Below are 20,648 nucleotides of genomic sequence, written 5' to 3' on the forward strand. Positions count from 1 at the left end.
GTCAACTGTCAGAGTTTAACTGGTAATTAAATGGATCTAAATCAGGAAAATGTTTGAATTGCTAGGCTACTCTGCCAACGTTTATACATTGAAGTGGGTTAAGCTGTCTCTAGAAGTGGGCAATCTGCAGCTGCAAATCCTGGTTTCTTTCTCATGTACTGCAAAGCTTTTCCACACACGATGAGCAAAAAATGATATTGTGATTTCCTTGTCATTTCAAAATGTGTGGTGTATCAGACCATAGTTTACAAAGGAAGAAAAGTCCAAAACTCTCTCCTAAACTCGGATGGGGGGGATCCCAGTATGGTCCAGTTGCATTAACTGCTTAGAACAGTACTTTATGATCTGCAAGGGTGCATAAAAATAAATGATATTTTTTTAAAAGAAGGATTTTTAAAATTTACATCAGATTTATGGGATTTTTATCAAATTTATTTTAATAAAATGCTTTTGGAGTAAAAGATTATTCCATGTGAAATGGAGCTTAGTTATGTAGCACGAGACCGTATATTCTGCAATATTGCCACTGCCGGTGAGTCAGCAGCGGGTCAGAGGAGGAGCTACTGTGGGACAGAGATGACAGTTGCTCTTTAAAAATTATGATTTCAATTGAGTTGATTTAAATCAAATCCACCCTGTGGTCTGTATTGTGTGTTCTGCACTGGTTACCAGTTCAGTTCCTAAGTACAACTTAAAGTGTATCAAGGGTACCGACCAGTGGTGGATTTAAATTTATTTTACTACCGGTTCACTCGTGTGTGCAGGCTTGCACAACACTTATGCGCATCTGCCTTAGGCCACCACCACTACTGGTTTGCCAGATTTGGGGTGAACTGGCAAAAGCACACCTCTGGTACCAACACAACTGCTTTCCCCAGTTGGATATGACCCAGTCATGTTAGATCAAGTAAGGAAGGAGTACATATGGTCCCATTGTTTTGGGAAGTCAAAGATGAAAGCTGCTGTTTTTTGTAGCAACTCCAATGATACTGTATAGATTCCACTTTGAAATCAGGCTGGGAATATTTTTAGAAAGTGATTAAATATGGAGCATTTTTGAAGAATTTTTCAGTAATGCCATTGGAACACCTCATTATTATTTTTCTCTCCTTTTTCTGTTGTGCGTTTGTGATTTGGATTGTACCTTGTTTTAATTCTGTTGTTACTATTATTGTGACAGCAATAACCTCAATCACAAGACTGTGGCAAGAGTAAATCAAATAAATAAATAAATAAACAAATATAGTTTAGGTGGGCTTATGTCATGGTGACAGTTTGCTGTTTTCAGAAAGGGATGATAATATTGTCAGTGGTAATCTGACAATCTTGAAATTGCTTCAGCTACTCCACTTCTCGGTGCTTCATGTGTGAATGTGAAAAATCAGAATGGTGGTTAAGGATGCAAATCAGTCAGTCTTGAATAATTTCTTGGTGAGCTACTCTGAAGATGCTTTCAACCCATTCCTGTACCAGTTTGTCACTTAAAAAAACACATTAAGATTGAAATTCCTAAGTAGTTTTCAATTTTGAGCATTTTCATTATGTACACTTTTCACCACCAGTATTGTGTAATATGGGAGAGCTCTTATTCGTATCTATATTTTCTGCATGCATTTTCCTTCTATTCAGTACAGTGTTGTATGTAAAGGCTAGCGGATCTAGGCTGCAAAAATCAGCCAAGTGTAACAAGGCAAGGAGTAGTTCATTTTTTTTTTGGTATCTTTGCATTGCCTTCCAGAGTAGGATATGATAGGGTAGGGTAGGGCTGGGTAGGGTAGGGTAGGGTAGAACAGGACAGATAGAACAGAACAGAGTAGATTTACATCCATATGACCATCTGGATTTTTGCAGTGCAGTTATGCTTCACAGGTCCAAGCTCTGCACCTAAACCAGCATGAAAATGCCACACTCTTGTAGGCCAACTGGCTTTATTCAGTCGGATTCTGGCACACAATGAGTTTTAGCAGTAGCAAAACAGCAGAATGCAGTGATTCAAAGTCAGTGCTGGAACCTTCTGCCTCCCAGTCCGGTTTATTTAGGCGAGCCACGCCCTTCCCCTGGCTTTGCCCCATTATCAGCCATGCATTAGCCTGTGTTAGCCTGCCCAGCTGGGCTCTACCTGGCCATTCCATTATCCAGAACAGCTGATTGTCAGGCCAGAACAGCTGATTGTTGCTTGGAGCTCTGAATCCCAGCCGGTGGCTTGTCTCGCATTGCCATGTGTCCCTGCTTCACACCTGATCTTTGTTGCTGCAGCCTTTCCCACACACCCCATCACTGGTGCTCCATTGCTTCCGTTGTCACGGTTCTGATACCCCCTTTCACCAGTGCTCCATCAAATCCGGCATGGAAAACCCTGGACTTCAGGGTTTGACATTATGGTAGTCTATCTATCATCCATCGCTCTATCTATATCTATCATCCATACATCCATCTATCCATCATTTATTTATCACCAACCAACCAACTAATTTTCTTCTATCTATTTTATTACAATCCCATTTGGAGAGGATGTGAGATGGTGTTTCTGTTCATATATACAGATCCCACTGGAGAAAGTTCTGCCAGCATTGTAGGAAGAGGATTCCTTGAAGTAGCTAGGGAGGCACAGGGGAGGCATCAGCTTGAGCAGATTCTAACAGGGCAGCTGGAGGCTGGAAGTTGCTCCAGCATGTTGATGGGCCTTCCCTCTAGCATTTGCCTGCGTTTTGCTCAATGTATTTCAGTTCCTCAATGTATTGTAGTTCCCATCCAGGACAATTTTGGGCTAGAAAACAGAAGACTGTGAATTCTGGTTCTGCCTTGGGCGTAAAGCCAGCTTGGGCCAGTTCCTCTCTGTCAGCCCAAGGAAGGACGCAAGAACAAACCACTTCTGAAAACAATGCCAAGAAAAGTGCAGGGATTTATCCAGACAGTCATCAGGAGTCAACATTGACTCAATGGCACACATAAAAAAAGGAAAAAAGTTCAGATGGATGCATGTTCCTATCAGCGTGACCAACATTTCGTTATTTGTGGGCATTATAGTTTTATCTAGACAGCACCAGCTTTGGGAATTTCTGTAAACTAAATTAAATGCCCAAACAAGCCCTAGGATTATTTTAATTTCCAGTGCAAGGTTTAAATTTGGCCACTGAGCCAGGATTGATCTTAAACTGTAATTCTTTTGCATTTTGCAGTAATTGCATGTAACATCCCACTTTGGAAATGGATACGATCTTCTGGCAAGAGGGGAGAAGGGAGGATGAATTAACCATTATAATTTTTGTCCAGTCTCTCTTGGAAAGGCCAAGACTGTTTAGATTTAATTACTCTTGCCCTCCAGAAAAAAGAAGGTGCTACATTGTTAAGGTTAATGTATGATAATAAAGCTACTCAGTGAAGCTTAATGCCCTTAGAGCACTTGGTGGTGGTGATGGTGGTATAGAAATCACTGAGAATTCCCTTGGAAGGCTCAGGCCAATGGGAAAATGGGCTTTAAAGGAATGACTGGGTTTCCAGCTCCTCTTTAAATCAGACATTTCCTTCCTTGCTAATTAATGAGCCATCCCCTTTGTAGAAGATGTCAGGAATGTTATGTACTCAGTTCGTAATTAGAAAGAGACTTAGTTCTTAGAAATCTGCTGGCACATTTCAAAGAGCTTTGCAGCTTATTTTCGTGGCACTGTGCATCCCACCAATCTTAACAAAGACAGGTTTTGTTCTAGAAATTTAATTCCTATATCCTGGTGTACATTGGCTTTTAGGTGCCTTGCAATCCATTCTTGAAGCATATATTTTAATGACACAAAGAATCATTCATAATCCTCTCCCTGGCTATTTGGGCTCCCGTAGCAGAGTGATGGCAACAGGCACACATAGTACAGATAATATCTGACTGGTAATTGGTCAGGCATTACACCAGGGGTGTCAAACTCAAGGCCTGTGGGGCCGGATCCGTCCCACGGGGTGCTTAGTTCTGGCCTAGGGGGCTGTCCTGGAAACAGTGATGGACTGGCCCATGGTGCCTCTGCCTGCGAAAACATAGCTCGGGAGAGTCGTCTGCGGCTTTCCTGAGCTCTGTTTTCTCTGGTAGAGAGTTTCAGGAGGCTGTCGCAGCCAAAAACAGAGCTGGGGAGCCATTTTTGCCGGCAGAGTGCTCGAGGCATTATAGCTGCCCCAGTCATGAATGATGTTGAGCTGGCCACGCTCCCACCCCCTGCAGGTCAAACACAACTCTGATGCGGCCCTCAATGAAATCGAGTTTGACCCCTAAATTACACAGACTACTTATCTACAAGGGCCTATGGTCTGTTGTGACATTGTAAGATGTGTGGGGAAAAATTGTCCTGACTAATAGGTAGTCCATGTGGTAGAATGATGCTGGATCGAGAAAGTGTGTGTGAGAGAGATGTAAAAGTGCATAAGGAAATTGAGTGAGAAGGTAAGCAATTGACTGACACAGGTGAGTGAGAACAAGTGGGGAGAGAGAATGTGTGGATCATCTGAATGGTGAACAGGGGCTTCCCAGTAAGTAGGAAGAGCATGAAGCCTCACTCACACTACAAATGTAGATCTGACAGCTGGCTAAAAGGTATGGGTGGGTATAGTCATTTGCTAAAACTTGTGTGGCTCTGAGATCTCGGCCTTCTCAGAAGGGAAGGCTTGGTATGTATATAGCAGAAGCAGTATATTATGTACAAAAAAATCAAAACAGAATGAAAGTTCTGCCAAAAAAACCAGAAACAAATTACAGGGCAGGGGGTGAGGAGTAATTACATTAGCATTAATCAGCTTAGTTCCTTTCCACATTGCCCGTAATTTCATTCTCATTCTTCAGTAGGACTTTCATTCCAACTGGATTTGCTATTTTTACACTGTATTCTACCCATACTATATAGAAAGCATTTTGTTTGTCAGAAGGATCACTTCTCACTTAACTTTTTCCTCATGAGGTACTCCATTGTAATGAACTATTTACATAGCAGGCAGTCATAAAAAGATGTATAGGAAGCACAAGGTGCAACAATTTTGCATTATTATTGCTGTTGTGGGAAAAGTCCTCAGGCCTCCTCAAACCTATTGCTAATAAACTTCCAGAATGCCACTAGTATTCTGATTTTGCAATAATCCTTAAGACTAAAAGCTAATAAACAAGAGGACAAGAAAATGTGATCAGAAGGAATTACATGAGGATCTTTCTGCTTTTAATCTAATAAAATAAACATTTACTGGTATTCATATGGATATCACATACAGCTTCGAACTAAAGGCTATGCTTTCTTTATGCTAACAAGTACAGCTTGCTTCACATGTACACAGTCACTATTTCACACTTGGTTTTGAGGACAAAAGAGAGACTACTTAATTTCTTTGATGAACAGCAGGACAGATTAGAACCATTAAAAGAATGAATTTCTTATTTTGCTTCAGAGCATCATCATAGGAGGCAAATTGAAGGCACCCAGGAGCTAAATTTATGAGATAATTTAAGAGCAAGAGCCCAACCAGGACTGAAACGCACATCATGGAAGAACGATCAGAGATATAATGGACTGATCCCAAATGCAACAAGATACTTACTCTTCATATACTTTCTTGTTCTGAAAGAATCAACTGCCACCTTGAACAAAGTAAGGAATATTGATTTATCATACTCCTCAGCCACAAACAGTGAGACAGCAGACAGCAGACAGTAACACACACACACTCACACACTCATCACGCAGTTTCCTTCAGGGTAAACAAACAAACTTTGTGATGCAAAGTAAGCCAAATGAATTAAAGACAGGAATTAAGAAAAGGAAAAGATAGCTAAATCTACTTTACAACAACTCAGTTCATTACCTTTCCATATCTTTCAAAGCCTGTAGATGTTTGTGAATTAATGCTCTTTACCAATTGCTCCTCTTACAGCAGGGGTGTCAAACTCAAGGCCCGGGGGCCAGATCTGGCCTATGGGCTGCTTAGATCTGGCCTGTGGGGCCGCCCTGGAAACAGCAAAGGACCAGCCCACGGTGCCTCTGCCAGCAAAAAGGGAGCTTGGGAGGACCGCGGGAGGCCTTCTGAGCTTCATTTTTGTTGGCAAAGGGTTGCAGGAAGCTGTCACAGCCGAAAACAGAGCTCGGGAGCCTGTTTTTGCTGGCAAAGCACTCAGGCCACCACAGGCACCCTTGACACGAGTGATGTTAAGCTGGCCATACCCACCCTAGACACCTAAAGACAAACATAACCCTGATGCGGCCCTTAATGAAATTGAGTTTGACACCCCTGTCTTATAGTCACTATCTTTTATTCCATAAATCATAGCTCTCATGTCATTCCACTTCTGGGTAATAGTTTTAAGTATTTTGTGTTCTTCAGTTATGACACTGAAACCATATATTCCTGTATTGTTTTACTGAGCAAGAAAAAAATTGCCACGAGATGGTATTAAAGTTATTTAGCTCTTGAAGCTATAAAACTAAAGAACAGTATTGTCTAGTGGTTGCATTGATACAAGGAAGGAAAGAAGGTTGGGACTAAAGAGGCTGGTTGACTCTGGGTCAGGAGTTACAGTCCAACCATAGACATTTGTATCTCTGAAGTAGTAATAGCACTTAGACTTATATACCATTTCACAGTGTTTTACAGCTCTCTCTAAGTGGTTTAAAGAGTCAGCCTATTGCCCCCAACAATCAAGGTCCTCATTTTACCCACCTTGGAAGGATGGAATGCACTGGATATCTCATAGATATAGATCTTCTGCTCCCCATTGTGGTTTTGGTTGTTTGAAGCTTTTTAGTAAAGCTAAAGGTGCAGATTAATTTACCAGCTTCAGGCAAATACTAAGGACAATACTGGCTTACTTTGCCTAATATTTTGAAGAATAGTAAAAGCTCTTCAGATATTCACTATTGGCCACATGGAGAAAGGAGAGTAGGAAATCATGGTTTAGTGGTAGTCACATTATTCAATGCTAGGAGGTTTAACCGTTACACAAGGTTGTATTCTACCTTTTTCCTGTTTCTTCTTCTTGTCAGTGTAGAACTGGATCTTCACAATAATCCCTTGATGCTATCTGCAAGTGGTGACTCTGATGTATCTCCTGCTCAAAAAGGTCCAGTTCTTGAAAACCTCAGAAAATTAAGTTTTCAATCCTGAGGTGAATCAAGCATGGCTGAAAGTGTGTTCATGTGTGATTGCTTGTCATGACAATTCACAGGGAGGGAAGCAACAGGAGCAGTCGCAATGTATGGGCTCCTTACTGACCTCAGAGACTCTGGTAAATTCCCCAATTATCCATGGCAGGGGAAAGCTCTTTCTGAGGCAAATCTTGGCACCCTGGAAGCAGCATTTCGAAAGTGAGACGAATGCAGAAGAATGGTGCTGTGGCATTGTGATGGATTAGGGAAAATTTAGGAAAAATTTAGAGAACAGTACAATTTTTCTTTCAGCCTAGAGTCATAGTACCAAACTGCTACAAGTGAATTAAGTACCGGTTACTCTATATAGATAAGTACAGGGGTGGGATTCTATCAGTTCGGACCGGTTCGGGCGAACCTGTAGCTACGAAGATCAGCTGGGAGCGAAACAGTTTGCTCCCATGAGCAAGTGGGCCCGCTTGCCCCTGAGCTTTACCTATCTCCTCAGCTGAGTTGTGAGGCAGAGTGGAATGCAATCCGAATGCAATTACTCTCTAAACTGTGCACGCGCGTGCAGCGCACGTCCAGCAAAACAGTTGAAAACACCAGTAGGATCCCACCCCTGGATAAGTAATACCGCATTCATTAGAAAGTAGTTCACTTTTTATGACCCTTGTCTTCTTTCTTGTCATTTCAAATGATTCCACCATTTCCCAGGCCTGCCCTGAACACAAGGAAACTCCCACCCCATCCTGAGCCAAATTTAAACAAATCACCAGTACTAAAAAGGCTCTAAAACAAAAACCAAACAAGATTGGGTTGTATCAGCAGGAAAATTCCTCTCATTGATCACTGGGTCTTTGTTCACCTCTGCCTGATATCGGCTAGTATGGATCATTCCTCCGGTTCTGCTGCTCAGCAACAATATTGTTTGACTTCACAGACCAATTCACAGCTTACTAAAGCTGCAACTACTACACGGATGCTAAAGAATGCTCCATTCTGACTTCCCTCTCTTTTCTTTGCAGGTAGTTGTAGATCTGAAGAGAAGAAGCCTTAACTCAGATCTCGGTCACTCGCAACTCCTGTTTTTGAGCAACTCACCCACATTTATTCTGACATGATGTCGAAAACCTTTTTCGGAGAAAATGATTGACGGGACATTTATTCAAGGTCTGAAGGAATGACAATATTAATGTTTTTTTGCACTAATAATGAGACTGAACTGTGGCAATGGAAAAAAATGGGCAGGCAATCCATGCCAAAGATGACATATTTCCTACTGTTCCAGATGCATGGTTACAGCAGTAGGTCCTTGGCCAGAAGACTCAGCATGATACTTTTATTTCCAAGCCTAATAGGTGAGCAAAATCATTTCTGTAGCACTGAAGAGTGCTGGAACTAACCAAATGCATCTCAACTGTCTTGGCAACTCAGATCAGTAAAGGCAGATTTATTCTGCAATTGTTGACTGGTTTCTGTCTCACCCTTCTCTCTTGCTGCTTCTTACCTGTTCATTATTTATGAAGCATGGAGAGTGATGCTCAGCATCAAAGTGTTTCATCAAAATGAGGTGTTTCAAATTTTAAAAGTCTGTCTCTCTATGAGGTCCTTAGCAAAGCTATTTAAAATGGAGGCACAACCATTTAACAAATGAAACTACAAATAGGGATTCTGGGAGCACAGTCATGCGAAAATTTATTACATGATCATGTGACTGTTCCATCTGTTCTGCCATAAGACCGTGCTTTCGTATAAAGAATTGCAGTCAATAATACAATTAAATCCGATCTTAGAAATTAGAGACTTAAAAGAAAAATCTCAGCTAGTTTTGATATTTAGGAAGTCTTCCCTTAAAATGCAGGAAAGTATTTTCTCTTTGGTCTGATCACTGCTTTAAATGCTCTCATTTCTCTCAACTGGCAGCAGCTTCCCAAAATTTTAGGGATTTTATTTTCTTGCCCTATTGTTTGACGGTCTTAAATTAGAAATATAGGAAATTCAACTGGTCTTTTAAATGTAAAGCATTTATCTATGGTATTATTTTTATACTGCTTTTTCAAAAGGTGTTTCATTACTAAAATACTTTACTATTTTTATTCATGATTATTTTTGGCAATGGTTAAAAGTAATATTGCATTTTTAAACATGCTATAATTAAAATTTCCTAAAGGGCATTACATATTCATGTGTAAGGTTATATGTGCATTATAGAGATGTATCAATGATATGATTATTTTATAATGCAATATACTTTTAAAAAAAGTGAATATGATAAGATTTAAAACAAAAAGAAAAAAAGAAAACCCCTACCGATATGATTATTTTATAATGCAATATACTTTAAAAAAAAGTGAATATGATAAGATTTAAAACAAAAAGAAAAAAAGAAAACCCCTACCGTATGCTAAAGCATCTAAACGAAAAACATAAAAGGAAAAAAAACCCCACATAAAACATATTTAAAAAGTTCACCAAGTCATTAGACGGGATCTGCACAGAAACCTACCCTCTATCAAAATAATACATGCCAATCCTTCCTGTGTTTTCACAATTCCTATATCGTCCTTGATGGCCCATGTTTTTATAAAAAACAACAAGCACCATCTTGCTTTAAAGCATCAACTGTTAATTTTGGACACTACCTATAACTGGTATCAGACTGATTAATTTCCTTTAATGGGTACAAGCATTAAGGTATAGTATGTATTAAGTATGGACTAATTTTGGTCAATGACCAGCAAGGGGAAAAAAATCCAATTACAGAAACAGTAACCAAATATTACAAAAACAGTGTGATTTGTAAAAGCTAAACTTAAAAACCAAAACAGGTGAAAACTGAACAAAATACGGTAAAGAATATAAAAACTAAACAGAAATGCAATGGAAATGCAATAAAAGGGAAAGCGACAGTTGTGCCATTTTAGGGAAATTGGGGCAGAGAGAAACAGAGCAAGTAGGAAACGAACCACTCTCCCTTATACAAGACTGGGGATTTAGAATAGAATAAATAGAATAGAATGAATGAGCTGGAAGGGACCTTGGAGGTCTTCTAGTCCAGGCCCCTCCTCAAGCAGGAGAACCCATACTATTTCAGATAAGGGACTGTCTAGCCCACGGGTGTTAAACTCACCGTGTCATGTTGCCATCACTTGACATATCACACCATTTTTGCCTTCACGGGCTGGGGTGGGCATGGGTTGTGCATGATGCAGCCAGCCCGTAGGCTGTCATTTTCACATCCCTTATCTTTATCTTCTTAAAAACATCCAGGGATGGAGTACACACAATTTCTGGAGGCAAGATTTGTTAGGAGGGGCCTAAAGGAATGGCTGCCATTAAATTGGTGTTGAAAAGACGGTGGAAAAAGGCACATAATAAGAACCTCTGATTCTTTCTGACCAGTGGGAAGACATCTCTCTCAGAATAGGATTCTGCTGTATCTCCCATCTGGTGGTTCTGAGAGAAAGGCATTCAGAGAAGTCCCAAAAATGTCTCCACAGCATGCTGGATAAGTAAGATTGGATAGTTAGTTTATAGCTATAACAGTTTCCCAGTTCAGACCTCCTGAGAGTTAACATACCAATCTGTCTGGGGTGTAATGTCAAAAATACTTGAAGGATTTCAGCTTAAGGTATCTCTAAAGCAAAGAGTAGGTAGAAAGGCTGCAGTAATGCACATCAGTGCAGTTTTAACAATTTAATAAGATAATTGCATTTGAAGTTGAACTTTGGTCTTCTTTGATTTTTATGACCATCTCACGCTGAGTGACATACAAGGATTAAAACACAAAGCCCCGGTGTAGGACATACTGGAATCCAAGGATAAAAGAATAACCTCACTTAAAAAGAAACCCATCAACAGCAGCAAAGCTTACCTAACCTCTTGACCTGAATACTTGAGGAAGCAGTCAGGTCTTTATCTTCTACTGCCCTCCAACCCTTGCTCACTTCTCTTGGTCAATGCCAAGAGCAATGAGGCCATTGCTAGAGCTAGAATAGATTATACAAAGGCAGTGAAACCATCACTAACCTCATCACAATTCTCTTGCCTTTTGGAATGTTTTCCTTCAGTGTGGTCCAGGTCTCCAACTTCGGTGATTTTAAGACTTGTTGACTTCATCTCCCAGAATTCCCCAGCCATCATAGCTTTATAGGTTAATAGTTGGCTGGGGAATTTTGAGAGTTGGGAGAGAAAGTCCACAGGTCTTAAAGTTGCCAAGGTTGGGCACCCCTGGATTTGGATTTTATTGGGTTTGTATGCTGCCCTATTCCCGAGGGACTCAGGGCGGCTCACAATAAAAAAGGGGAAGGGATACAAAAAAATAAAAATAAAATAAACAACAATTTAAAATTATACAACAGCCGTAACCTCGAGTGGGGCTGGATGGCTCAACAGCCCCAGGCCTGCCGGAACAGCCAGGTCTTAACTGCTTTGCGGAGTAGTTGTTGGTCATCACTATTCGATCTGACAGTACAATTAATTATAACTATACTCAGTACAGTTTCCTACCAAAAGGAAGGATATGACTTCTACGAGTCATAACATCAGAGGTTTAAAACTATTGGCATGGAGAGTGCATATTTTCAAAACTAATATTCAGAATAGGGAAATGCTCACACAAGGTGCAAAACATCACAATCTGGTGATGAACATGGAGTTTAAGACAGTTGAGGCTGCAGATGCAATAACCAACACTATTTGGAAACTGTTGGAAAATGCAAACTGGGTGATTGCAACTCTTCCTGTATACAGATTGGGGCAGTGGTGAGATTAAGCCAGTTCGCACCTATTCGGGAGAACAGGTTGTTAACTTTCTAAGCAGTTTGGAGAACCGGTTGTAGGAATAAATCTCATTTTGTTTCTTTCCACTTTATAGGGCTAATCCTGTAAGGAAGGCAGGAAGGAAACATTCTGGTATTGTTTCTAGCCTAATCTTTATTGCCCTGCTTACAGAAACTGCCTCTCCAGTTAACCCTTATTACATTGTAACAGCTAAGGCGAAGCGCCCATTGGCTTGAGTGATGTTGAGTTGGCCATGCCCACCCAGTCCCATGACCACCGAGCCACACCTACCCAGCTGGTCATTAGGACAGACAACCGGTTGTTAAATTATTTGAATCCCACCACTGGACTGGGGTAATCAGAAATGTTATTCTGGGAGACAGACAAAGCACCGTAGGCTTCAAGATTTCTTCCTTCAAAACCTGTCACATTGTTTTTAACAAGATAGCCCATATTATAAAAGAGGGGAGGGAGAAATAGTTATTCAGATACGTCCTAGAAGCAAAACAACGTGTTTTTGGCAAATATTAAACAATGACACCATTATTAATGACACAGCAAATCACAACATTTTATTCCCTTCCATCACAAAGGGATCTGTTCTTCCCCTGCAGTAATAATATAAGGGGCAGAGAGGAGGCTGATAGCATGTGGGCAAGATATTGTATGTCTCGGCCCGTAGTGAGTTAAGTGATGCCATGTCCTCCCTCTCACAGTGCCTGGAGGCTGTTAGGGGCTGGATGAAACTAAACCCTGGCAAGACTGAGTGGCTCTAGGTTTAGGGTTTGTTGGCTCAGGGAGAATTGCCATCTTTGGTCTTGGATGGGGTGGTACTACCCCAAACAGACCCTGTGCATAATCTGGGGGTTCTCCTGGAACTCACAACTCCTGCTTGAAGAGCAGGTGGTGGTCGTGGCTAGGAAGGCCTTTGCACAACTGCGGTGTTGTGTGCCAGTTACGCCCTTTCCTGGACCAATGATCCCTATTCACAGTCACTTGACTTTCCATCTTGACTATTACACACTTCCCATCTTTTTTTTTTTTTTTAGTCATTTTATTGACATTTATAGGCCGCCCTTTTCCCTAAGGGGACTCAGGGTGGCTTACATTTCATAGGAGGGGGTGTGTGAGACAGGACACAAAAAGGAAAAAAAAAAATGTGAGTAAAAGAAAATAACCAATAAAACACAACATTCATTCGACATTCGGGCGGGGCAAAATTAGGGACTTATCCCCAGGCCTGACGGGATAGCCAGATCTTGAGGGCTGTGCGGAAGGTCTGGACGGTGGTGAGGGTGCGAATCTCCACAGGGAGATCGTTCCAAAGCGTCGGAGCTGCAACCGAGAAGGCTCTCCTCCGCGTAGTCGCCAGTCGGCACTGACTGGCGGATGGAATTCGGAGGAGGCCCACTCTATGCGATCTGATGGGACGAAGGGAGGTAATTGGCAGGAGGCGGTCTCTCAAATAGTCAGATCCACTACCATGAAGGGCTTTATGAATGGTGAGTAGCACCTTGAAGCGCACCCGGAGATCAACAGGTAGCCAGCGCAGCTCACGGAGGATCGGTGTTATGTGGGCGAACCGCGGTGCCCCCACAATCACTCGCGCGGCTGCGTTCTGGACTAGCTGAAGTCGCCAGATGCTCTTCAAGGGCAGCCCCATGTAGAGCACAATCTTGACTATTACACACTCTATATGGGGGTGTCCTTGAAGAGCATATGGAAGCTCTAGTTGGTGCAAAATGCTACAGATTTTTGCCATTGCAATGCAAACTATTGCAATGTTTTGCTGTATCTCATCTTATTTGCTCTTTGTCAGAACAATAAGTGATACAGCAGCATTTTGCTTTCAATATTCCATGACAGATTTTTCAGTTTTGGTTCACTGTGGATTTTTTTTTTCCTTTCCAAAGTTTTACATCATTTTACTTTCCTACACTCCAGTTTAGTGTCTAAGTAAAGGCATTGGCATGTAGATGGGAATCACGAGCAAAAAGAACACAAGGGAGGATTGTTAAGACCAAAATTAAAACAAGAAATAGTGGAGGAAGGGTTTTGACTTGCAGCGAAAGATGCAAAGAGCTTAAAATAGTTGACCTGCTACAGTGCAGCAACTAGACGGGTGAGTTGCTCTCCTATTTAATTAAATCATAATGAATTATGCAGAGGTTGGTAACCTACTGTTCCCTGTCAATAAAGTAGCAAAGGATTCCAATCTTCTGCCACAATGATATAATCATGTAGAAGTATTATTAGTCATTACTGATATGCAGTGCAGTGGTTAAATGTGTTAGATTAGGGCTGAAGAAATCTAAGCTCAAGTCCATCCTCAGCAGGGGTGAAATCCAGCAGGTTCTGACAGGTTCTGGAGAACTGGTAGCGGAAATTTTGAGTAGCTCAGAGAACCGGCAAATGTCACCTCTGGCTGGCCTCAGAATGGGGTGGGAATGGAGATTTTGCAGTATCCTTCCCCTGCCACACCCACCAAGCCACACCATGCCCACCAAGCCACGTCCACAGAACCGGTAGTAAAAAAAAAATGAATTTCACCACTGATCCTCAACTACAGAAACCCCATGGGTTACAGTCTCCCTCTCAGTCCATGCTATCTAGAAAAAAATAAGATCTTACTTAGGCTGCCTAAGTAAAATATGGACCATAAATATGGACCATAAATGTAACAGAAAAATAAATAAACAATGTTTTTTTTTAAAAAAAGAAATCCACTTTTCCAAGTTGAAGCAACAGTGATGAAACACCCTATTGGAGCTAACCAACTATTGAGACAGCTTGGTGGCAAGTAAGCTGACTAAACCAAAATATCTACACCTCCTAAACACAGAAATGGTGGTTCTTTCATACAAAGAAGCTGATCTGATTTGAAATTGGCAAGATACATATAAGAATGCATTGGTTTCCATAATTATATGCAGGAAAAACCTGGGGAAACAGGAGGGAGTCCTGCAGACTGGACAACCAGCAAGCTCCAGTGATGGGATTCAAAAAATTTTATTACCAGTTCTGTGGGCATGGCTTGGTGGGCGTGAAAAGGCTTGGTGGGCGTGTCAGGGGAAGGACACTGCAAAATCTCCATTCCCTCCCCAATCCAGGAGAAAGATACTGCAAATTCCCTATTCCCTCTCCACTTCATGGGAAGGTTACTGCAAAATCCCCATTCCCTCCTGATCAGCTGGGACTTGGGAGGCAGAGAATAGATGGGGCAGGGCCAGTCAGAAGTGGTATTTACTGATTCTCCGCACTACTCAAAATTTCCACTACTGGTTCTCCTGGTCAGAACTGGTCAGAACCACCACCTCTACTCTGCTCATACAAGATGGGATGTGTGGGAAATGTTTCAGAAGAGATCCTCCCTGGTCTTCCAGAGAGGAAAAGGAAAGGAGAGGTGAAATACTTTAAGTCTTGCAAGATTCTGGCAGTTTAAGTCCAGAAGTCTTAAAGTTGCCAAAGTTGAGCATCCATGGTGTAATCAGTGGTCCTTTCTATTTGGTCTGTCAGTAGGTCTAATCTTATTACCTTGCAATATACAACTAATACTCCTGAGTGTCATTATGCAGCTTGTTTGCCATATCTTTCATATGCTTAAGACTGGCATCCAAAAATTGCACTATGTTGGATACCTCCAAAGAGGAAATGATGCCAGGCTCAGAAATCTTGGCTCCAAACACTTATGGAAAATTTTAAGATGATTATTGTCCCTTGGGATGATGCTGAAGATGCCATGAATGATAGAAACACTGGAAATCACTTGCTGATCAATGGGCTTTGCACAGGACCTAAGGATAATGATGATTCCTGATGGTATTTCTTGCCTGGACTGCCTTGCAGAGCTAGCAGAAGGAAACACCAGACAGCAAGGTAATAGCTTCAGAGAACTGTCAGGAATCTGGGCATAGAACTGTAGCAACTTGTTTTATAAGACAGGTCCATGTATAGACAGAAACATCCTTGATAGTCACCAGTTATCAGGACACCAGTGGATGCCTTTGTCATCCTTCTTCATTGCATCTCTACTTAATAACTTACTCCAAGTTGCTTAGTACTGTGAATATATTTTCTGAATGCATCTTGCAGTATATAATACATCTTCCTTAAAAAATGGAACAGTGCTGGGATCTAAGCACAATTCCTATCAGCAGATTGCACTGTTGGTTTGAACCATTTCTGCCTTAGGAGTATTTCTGAGTTTATGAGCATTTGTAATATACATAGTTTATTGGTTTTATATAGCCTTCTGTAGACTTTAGTGGAACAGGACAGGAAAGAATTGCATGGAGGTTCATAAAAGATGAGATTCATATGTACCTATATTTTTAAAATAGTCATAAAGTTACCATCTATAATATTCCTCATGCATCTTCTCTTGCCATTTCTTTGCACAATATTGCATATATTGTATAATGCTACAACCAGATGACATTCAGCCTATGGTGGCAGAGTTCAATAATCAAATTTCATTATCAAAATAAAGATTTTAAAAACTGAAGACATTTGTGTGTGTGTGTGTGTGTGTGTGTGTGTGTTTTCAGACAATTCCCTTCTGGGCAGAAATAATTGCATATTTTAAGTTGTCATTCTAGTCCATCCAATAATATTTCTAAAGTTCTGCATGAAAACTGTATATCTCACATAGTAAATATTTTAAAAGTGCTTTATCTCCAAATGTCCATTTCTGAACATTTGTTTTTGAAGTACAAGGTTTAAAACATAATTGAGCTACTAATTTTGAGTTGGCAAATGGAACATTATTGCAGAAGGTACAGAGAAGAACAATGTACATGCCTAAAATAATGTAATACTTTAGTTCAAATCAAGCTGTATACAACTAACAGTTTTTACTTTAAGCCAAAATATTGTATGAGATTCTTCCCTGGAATGATAAACTTTGATTCATAAGGTTAAAAGATCTATGGAAATACAAGAAATTCTATTATACAGTAATTAGAACCATTTATTTTACTGAAAATTGGAAAATGCATTCATATTTCTATCAAGGCTGTAAACTAAAGAGTGTTTTACACATGCAGAAGAAAACTTGGGTTTGGGTATTTCTAGAAATGCAACTCAGATGCTTAAAAAAAGGTAGTAATTAGTCTGTCAATTCTTGAGTTTTAAAATCAAATATAAAATCAAATATCCTTTAAAACTGTTGATAGAGTTCCAATGACTTGTAGTCATTTCAATACTTTTGTATAATTGAAAATACCTTTGTGCATGTCTGTGTGTGTCTAGGGGATTGTTTGAATTGGAATCCTTATTAAAACAATGAAAGCTCAATTTAAAAATCCACGTTGAAATTCCACAAGCGTGTCTGACTTGTTAGTCTGATTCATACTCTTGTGAATGTGATGCTTTTAAAACTATTCTTCAATTAGTGTACAACTCTTATTGTATCAACCCAATTTATTCTAAAAGCAAGTAAGTAAATGATAGTCCTTGATTTTCTCAGAGCTGAAGCTAAGCAATAGCTGTACAAATGAGGTTCCATAATATGAGTTTTTGAAAGACAGCTGCTTAAGAGCAATGCAGAATCCCTCTTGATACATGAAGCAAAACTAAATTTCCCCTACAATGAAGCTATAATCTATCATCCATGACAGTTGCAAAATTATTTTCCATAACTCTTTTCTGCATTGCTTTTTTGCCTTGAAAATGCTTATACAGGAAGTCCTCAATTTAAGACTGCAATTGGGACCAGAAATCCAAGTCATTGTGGTCATAAGTCAAAGCACCCATGTGACCGGGTGTGTTGGTGATTAAGCAAATCACACAGTTATTAAGTATATGGCCATTATCCCTTGTAGTTTTATACATTTATGCATGGTATACATTATTTTATGTTTTCATTGTTAGATGGAAGATGAGGCTTAGATTTCCTATACGCCTCTGATGTACAGAAAAGTGATCCTAAGGCAGTTTTGGTGAACTTTTTTGGCACTGAGTGCTGAAACAGGACCGCATGTGTGTGCGCCGGAAACTGGAAGAGCAGCCACCCAGTGCACATGTGTGCACCGGGAAGATGTGCATGCACATCAGCCAGTTGGTGTTTGTGCATGCATATGCACCAGAAACCAGAAGATCAGGTGGACGGTGCACATGCGCATACTGGAAACCGGAAGAGCTCTTCTGGTTTCCAGCGCTCCCACACACATGAAAGCCATCTGGCTGGCATGCTGGAACCTGGAAGAGCAAAGGGGATGGCTTGCGTGTCCAGAGAGATGTCTCTGTGTGCCACTTCTGGCATGCGTGCCATAGATTTGCCATCACAGTCCTAAGGGCTTTTCTGCACCATAGACTTACACTACCTGATTCCTAAACCACCCAAAGACAAAGCTGGCTTAAAAAAATCCACTTCCACAGTTCAACTGCTTCCCTGCTTGATCATGAAGACAGGCTGGTGTTCTGTCCAGATTGGTGGATTCCCCTGCTGCTTTACTCCTCCACCACTATTAGGAAAGCCTTGTTTTTTTTAAAAAAGAGGTTCTGCCTTGTGAACTTGGTAACTTCCCTGCCTCCTTTGTTAAACCTTTTCTCTGTGTGTGTGTGTTTGTGTGTGTGTTTGTGTATGTGTAATAAAAGCTTCCAGGGAAGATGACATTTTTTCTTGTTGGTAATCTATTTCCCTAAGTAGGCCTTTCACAAAAATATGATTTTGTCACTAAATTTCAGCAATGTGATTTAGGGGAGCTCTTAAACAGAATGTGGGAGCCCATGCTTGATTTCAACCCCTGCTGTTTCTACTTTCCAGTGGCATATCTGTTTTCTTCTTTGGCTTCTAACTACCATCTATTTCAGCTCCCTATCATTTTGCCAGGAAAAGAATAAATCCCTTCTTCGTGATGATTAGGTTTGCACTCCGTAGAATTCTGTGGATACGGTGGCAGGACAAGGTGCCAGACACAGAAGTTCTCTCCAGAGCAGGCCTGTCATCAGTTCACACCCTGCTGATGAAAGGCCAGACACGCTGGGCAGGCCATGCTGCAAGGATGCCAGACCGTCACATCCTCAAACAGCTGCTCTATGTTGAGCTGTCTCAGGAAAAGCCATCGCACGGTGTGTGTGTGTGTGTGTATGTACAAAGGAAGCGATACAAAGACACGTTGAAAGCCTCCTTCAAGTCCCTGGATATGAAACCCTGGCACAAGATCGATCAGCGTGGCACATACTGATCCACTAAGGCTGACAGACATCTGAGGACAGAAGAACAACCACAGCACAAGAGAAGCGAGCACTCTGCAAAGCCAGAGCTGCAAATGCTGCAACAATAGTGCCCATGCATGTCTGCCTGGCATGTGGCAGGAACATTTCGTGCCCGAATAGGCCTTACCAGTCACCTGCTGACACATTGTGGCCAGCCCACAATCTGTTAGATGTCAAGGTCTTCTTCGAACACAATAGACAAACATCATCAGGTTTGTACTATTTAACCATGGACTGATTTTACATGTTTTTATTTAGTTTAGTTTAGTTTATTTGGATTTATAGGCCGCCCTTTTCCCTGAGGGGACTCAGGGCGGCTTACAATCATTAGGGAGGGGGTCCCAATATTAAACTCCACAACACCACCTAGCAGGTAATTTGTCAGTTGTGTATTATAGGAAGATACAACTCTTTCTGCCCCTCTGTATAAGATCTGTAAGAGAAGCCCCTGCCTCACAACCAGAGGCAAATAGGTTTCCCCCTCTCTATATCTTGGTCAATAGCTCCAACTTGAACTAAGGATAAACTAAACTACAATCCATGGCCGAAGAAGGAATGAGCTCAATTCCAATATCCTACAAAGTTGATATGAAATAATGGCACAAGGAAAAACAACAGCCATAAATTGCCAATTTGGCAATTACAATGAACTATAGCTAGGAAACCCCAGTAGAAGAAGGAATTTATGCAGCTAATGGAACATGGAACGCAGGAGTCCATGGTCCTGACTGACAAAGGATAATGGTGACATTTACATCTCAGGAAATGTCAGCAGTTGCATTTGGCATCTCCGTTTACATGAACTGTATAATACAGAATGGTTGAAAACACTCAGAGCAATTATAAGTTTGCCACAAGTTATAGCCTAAATAAGAACTGAATAAATGGATTACTTGTACTTTATGTATCTCATAGATTTTTAAAAAATACCTCAGCGATTATTTTTTCATTATGGCATATTTTACTATGCTTTAATCATGTTTTAACTATTACTGCTGCCTAATGCTTACACAGAAAATTCTTATAAATATTCAGATATTTAAGAAAAAATATGTGTTTCATTAATTCCACTCCACTACCACAAAACAACTGGAAGGTCCTTGAATTTCTCTTGTTAAAAACTCTGTGATTAATTGCCTCATAGAATAAAGCATATACAGCAATTCTGAGAGATGCTTTTATCATCTTTCGCTTTTGAAATTCCTTTCAATCTGAAATATACATATTGGAAGATTGTCCCATTATTCACTGATGTGGAGTCAAAAATAAACTTACTTTTATACGTTATTCTTGTTATGGTGTCTCTGTTAAGCATACGATTTAAAAATGGATTTGATGATTCAGAAACCTGCGGTGGAAAGAATTCATTGTCAAAACAAAAGTAATAACCAAGAACCTCTTATTTTTGGAAATCGTTATCAGGATGGGGGTGGGGGGGTAGGAGGAAGAGAATCAAGGGACAACTACAGAATAAGCAAAAATGTGGATATTCTGCAATCAGATGAAATGAGTAATGTAGAGTTCAACTTTGCATTAGTACAG

At 40.7% G+C, this 20,648-nt stretch overlaps 1 protein-coding gene across 1 annotated transcript in view; it reads right to left on the reverse strand.

Moving 5' to 3' along the window:
- Positions 1-20,648, reverse strand: part of CA10 (carbonic anhydrase 10) — a 395,119-nt gene that overhangs the window by 8,773 nt on the left and 365,698 nt on the right. Inside the window, exon 6 of the mRNA XM_032211105.1 lies at positions 20,382-20,454. Within this exon, the coding sequence (XP_032066996.1) occupies positions 20,382-20,454 (73 nt within the window). The remainder of the gene's footprint in view (positions 1-20,381; positions 20,455-20,648) is intronic.

Source organism: Thamnophis elegans, chromosome 2 (assembly GCF_009769535.1).
Source record: "Thamnophis elegans isolate rThaEle1 chromosome 2, rThaEle1.pri, whole genome shotgun sequence".
NCBI lineage: Eukaryota > Metazoa > Chordata > Lepidosauria > Squamata > Colubridae > Thamnophis > Thamnophis elegans.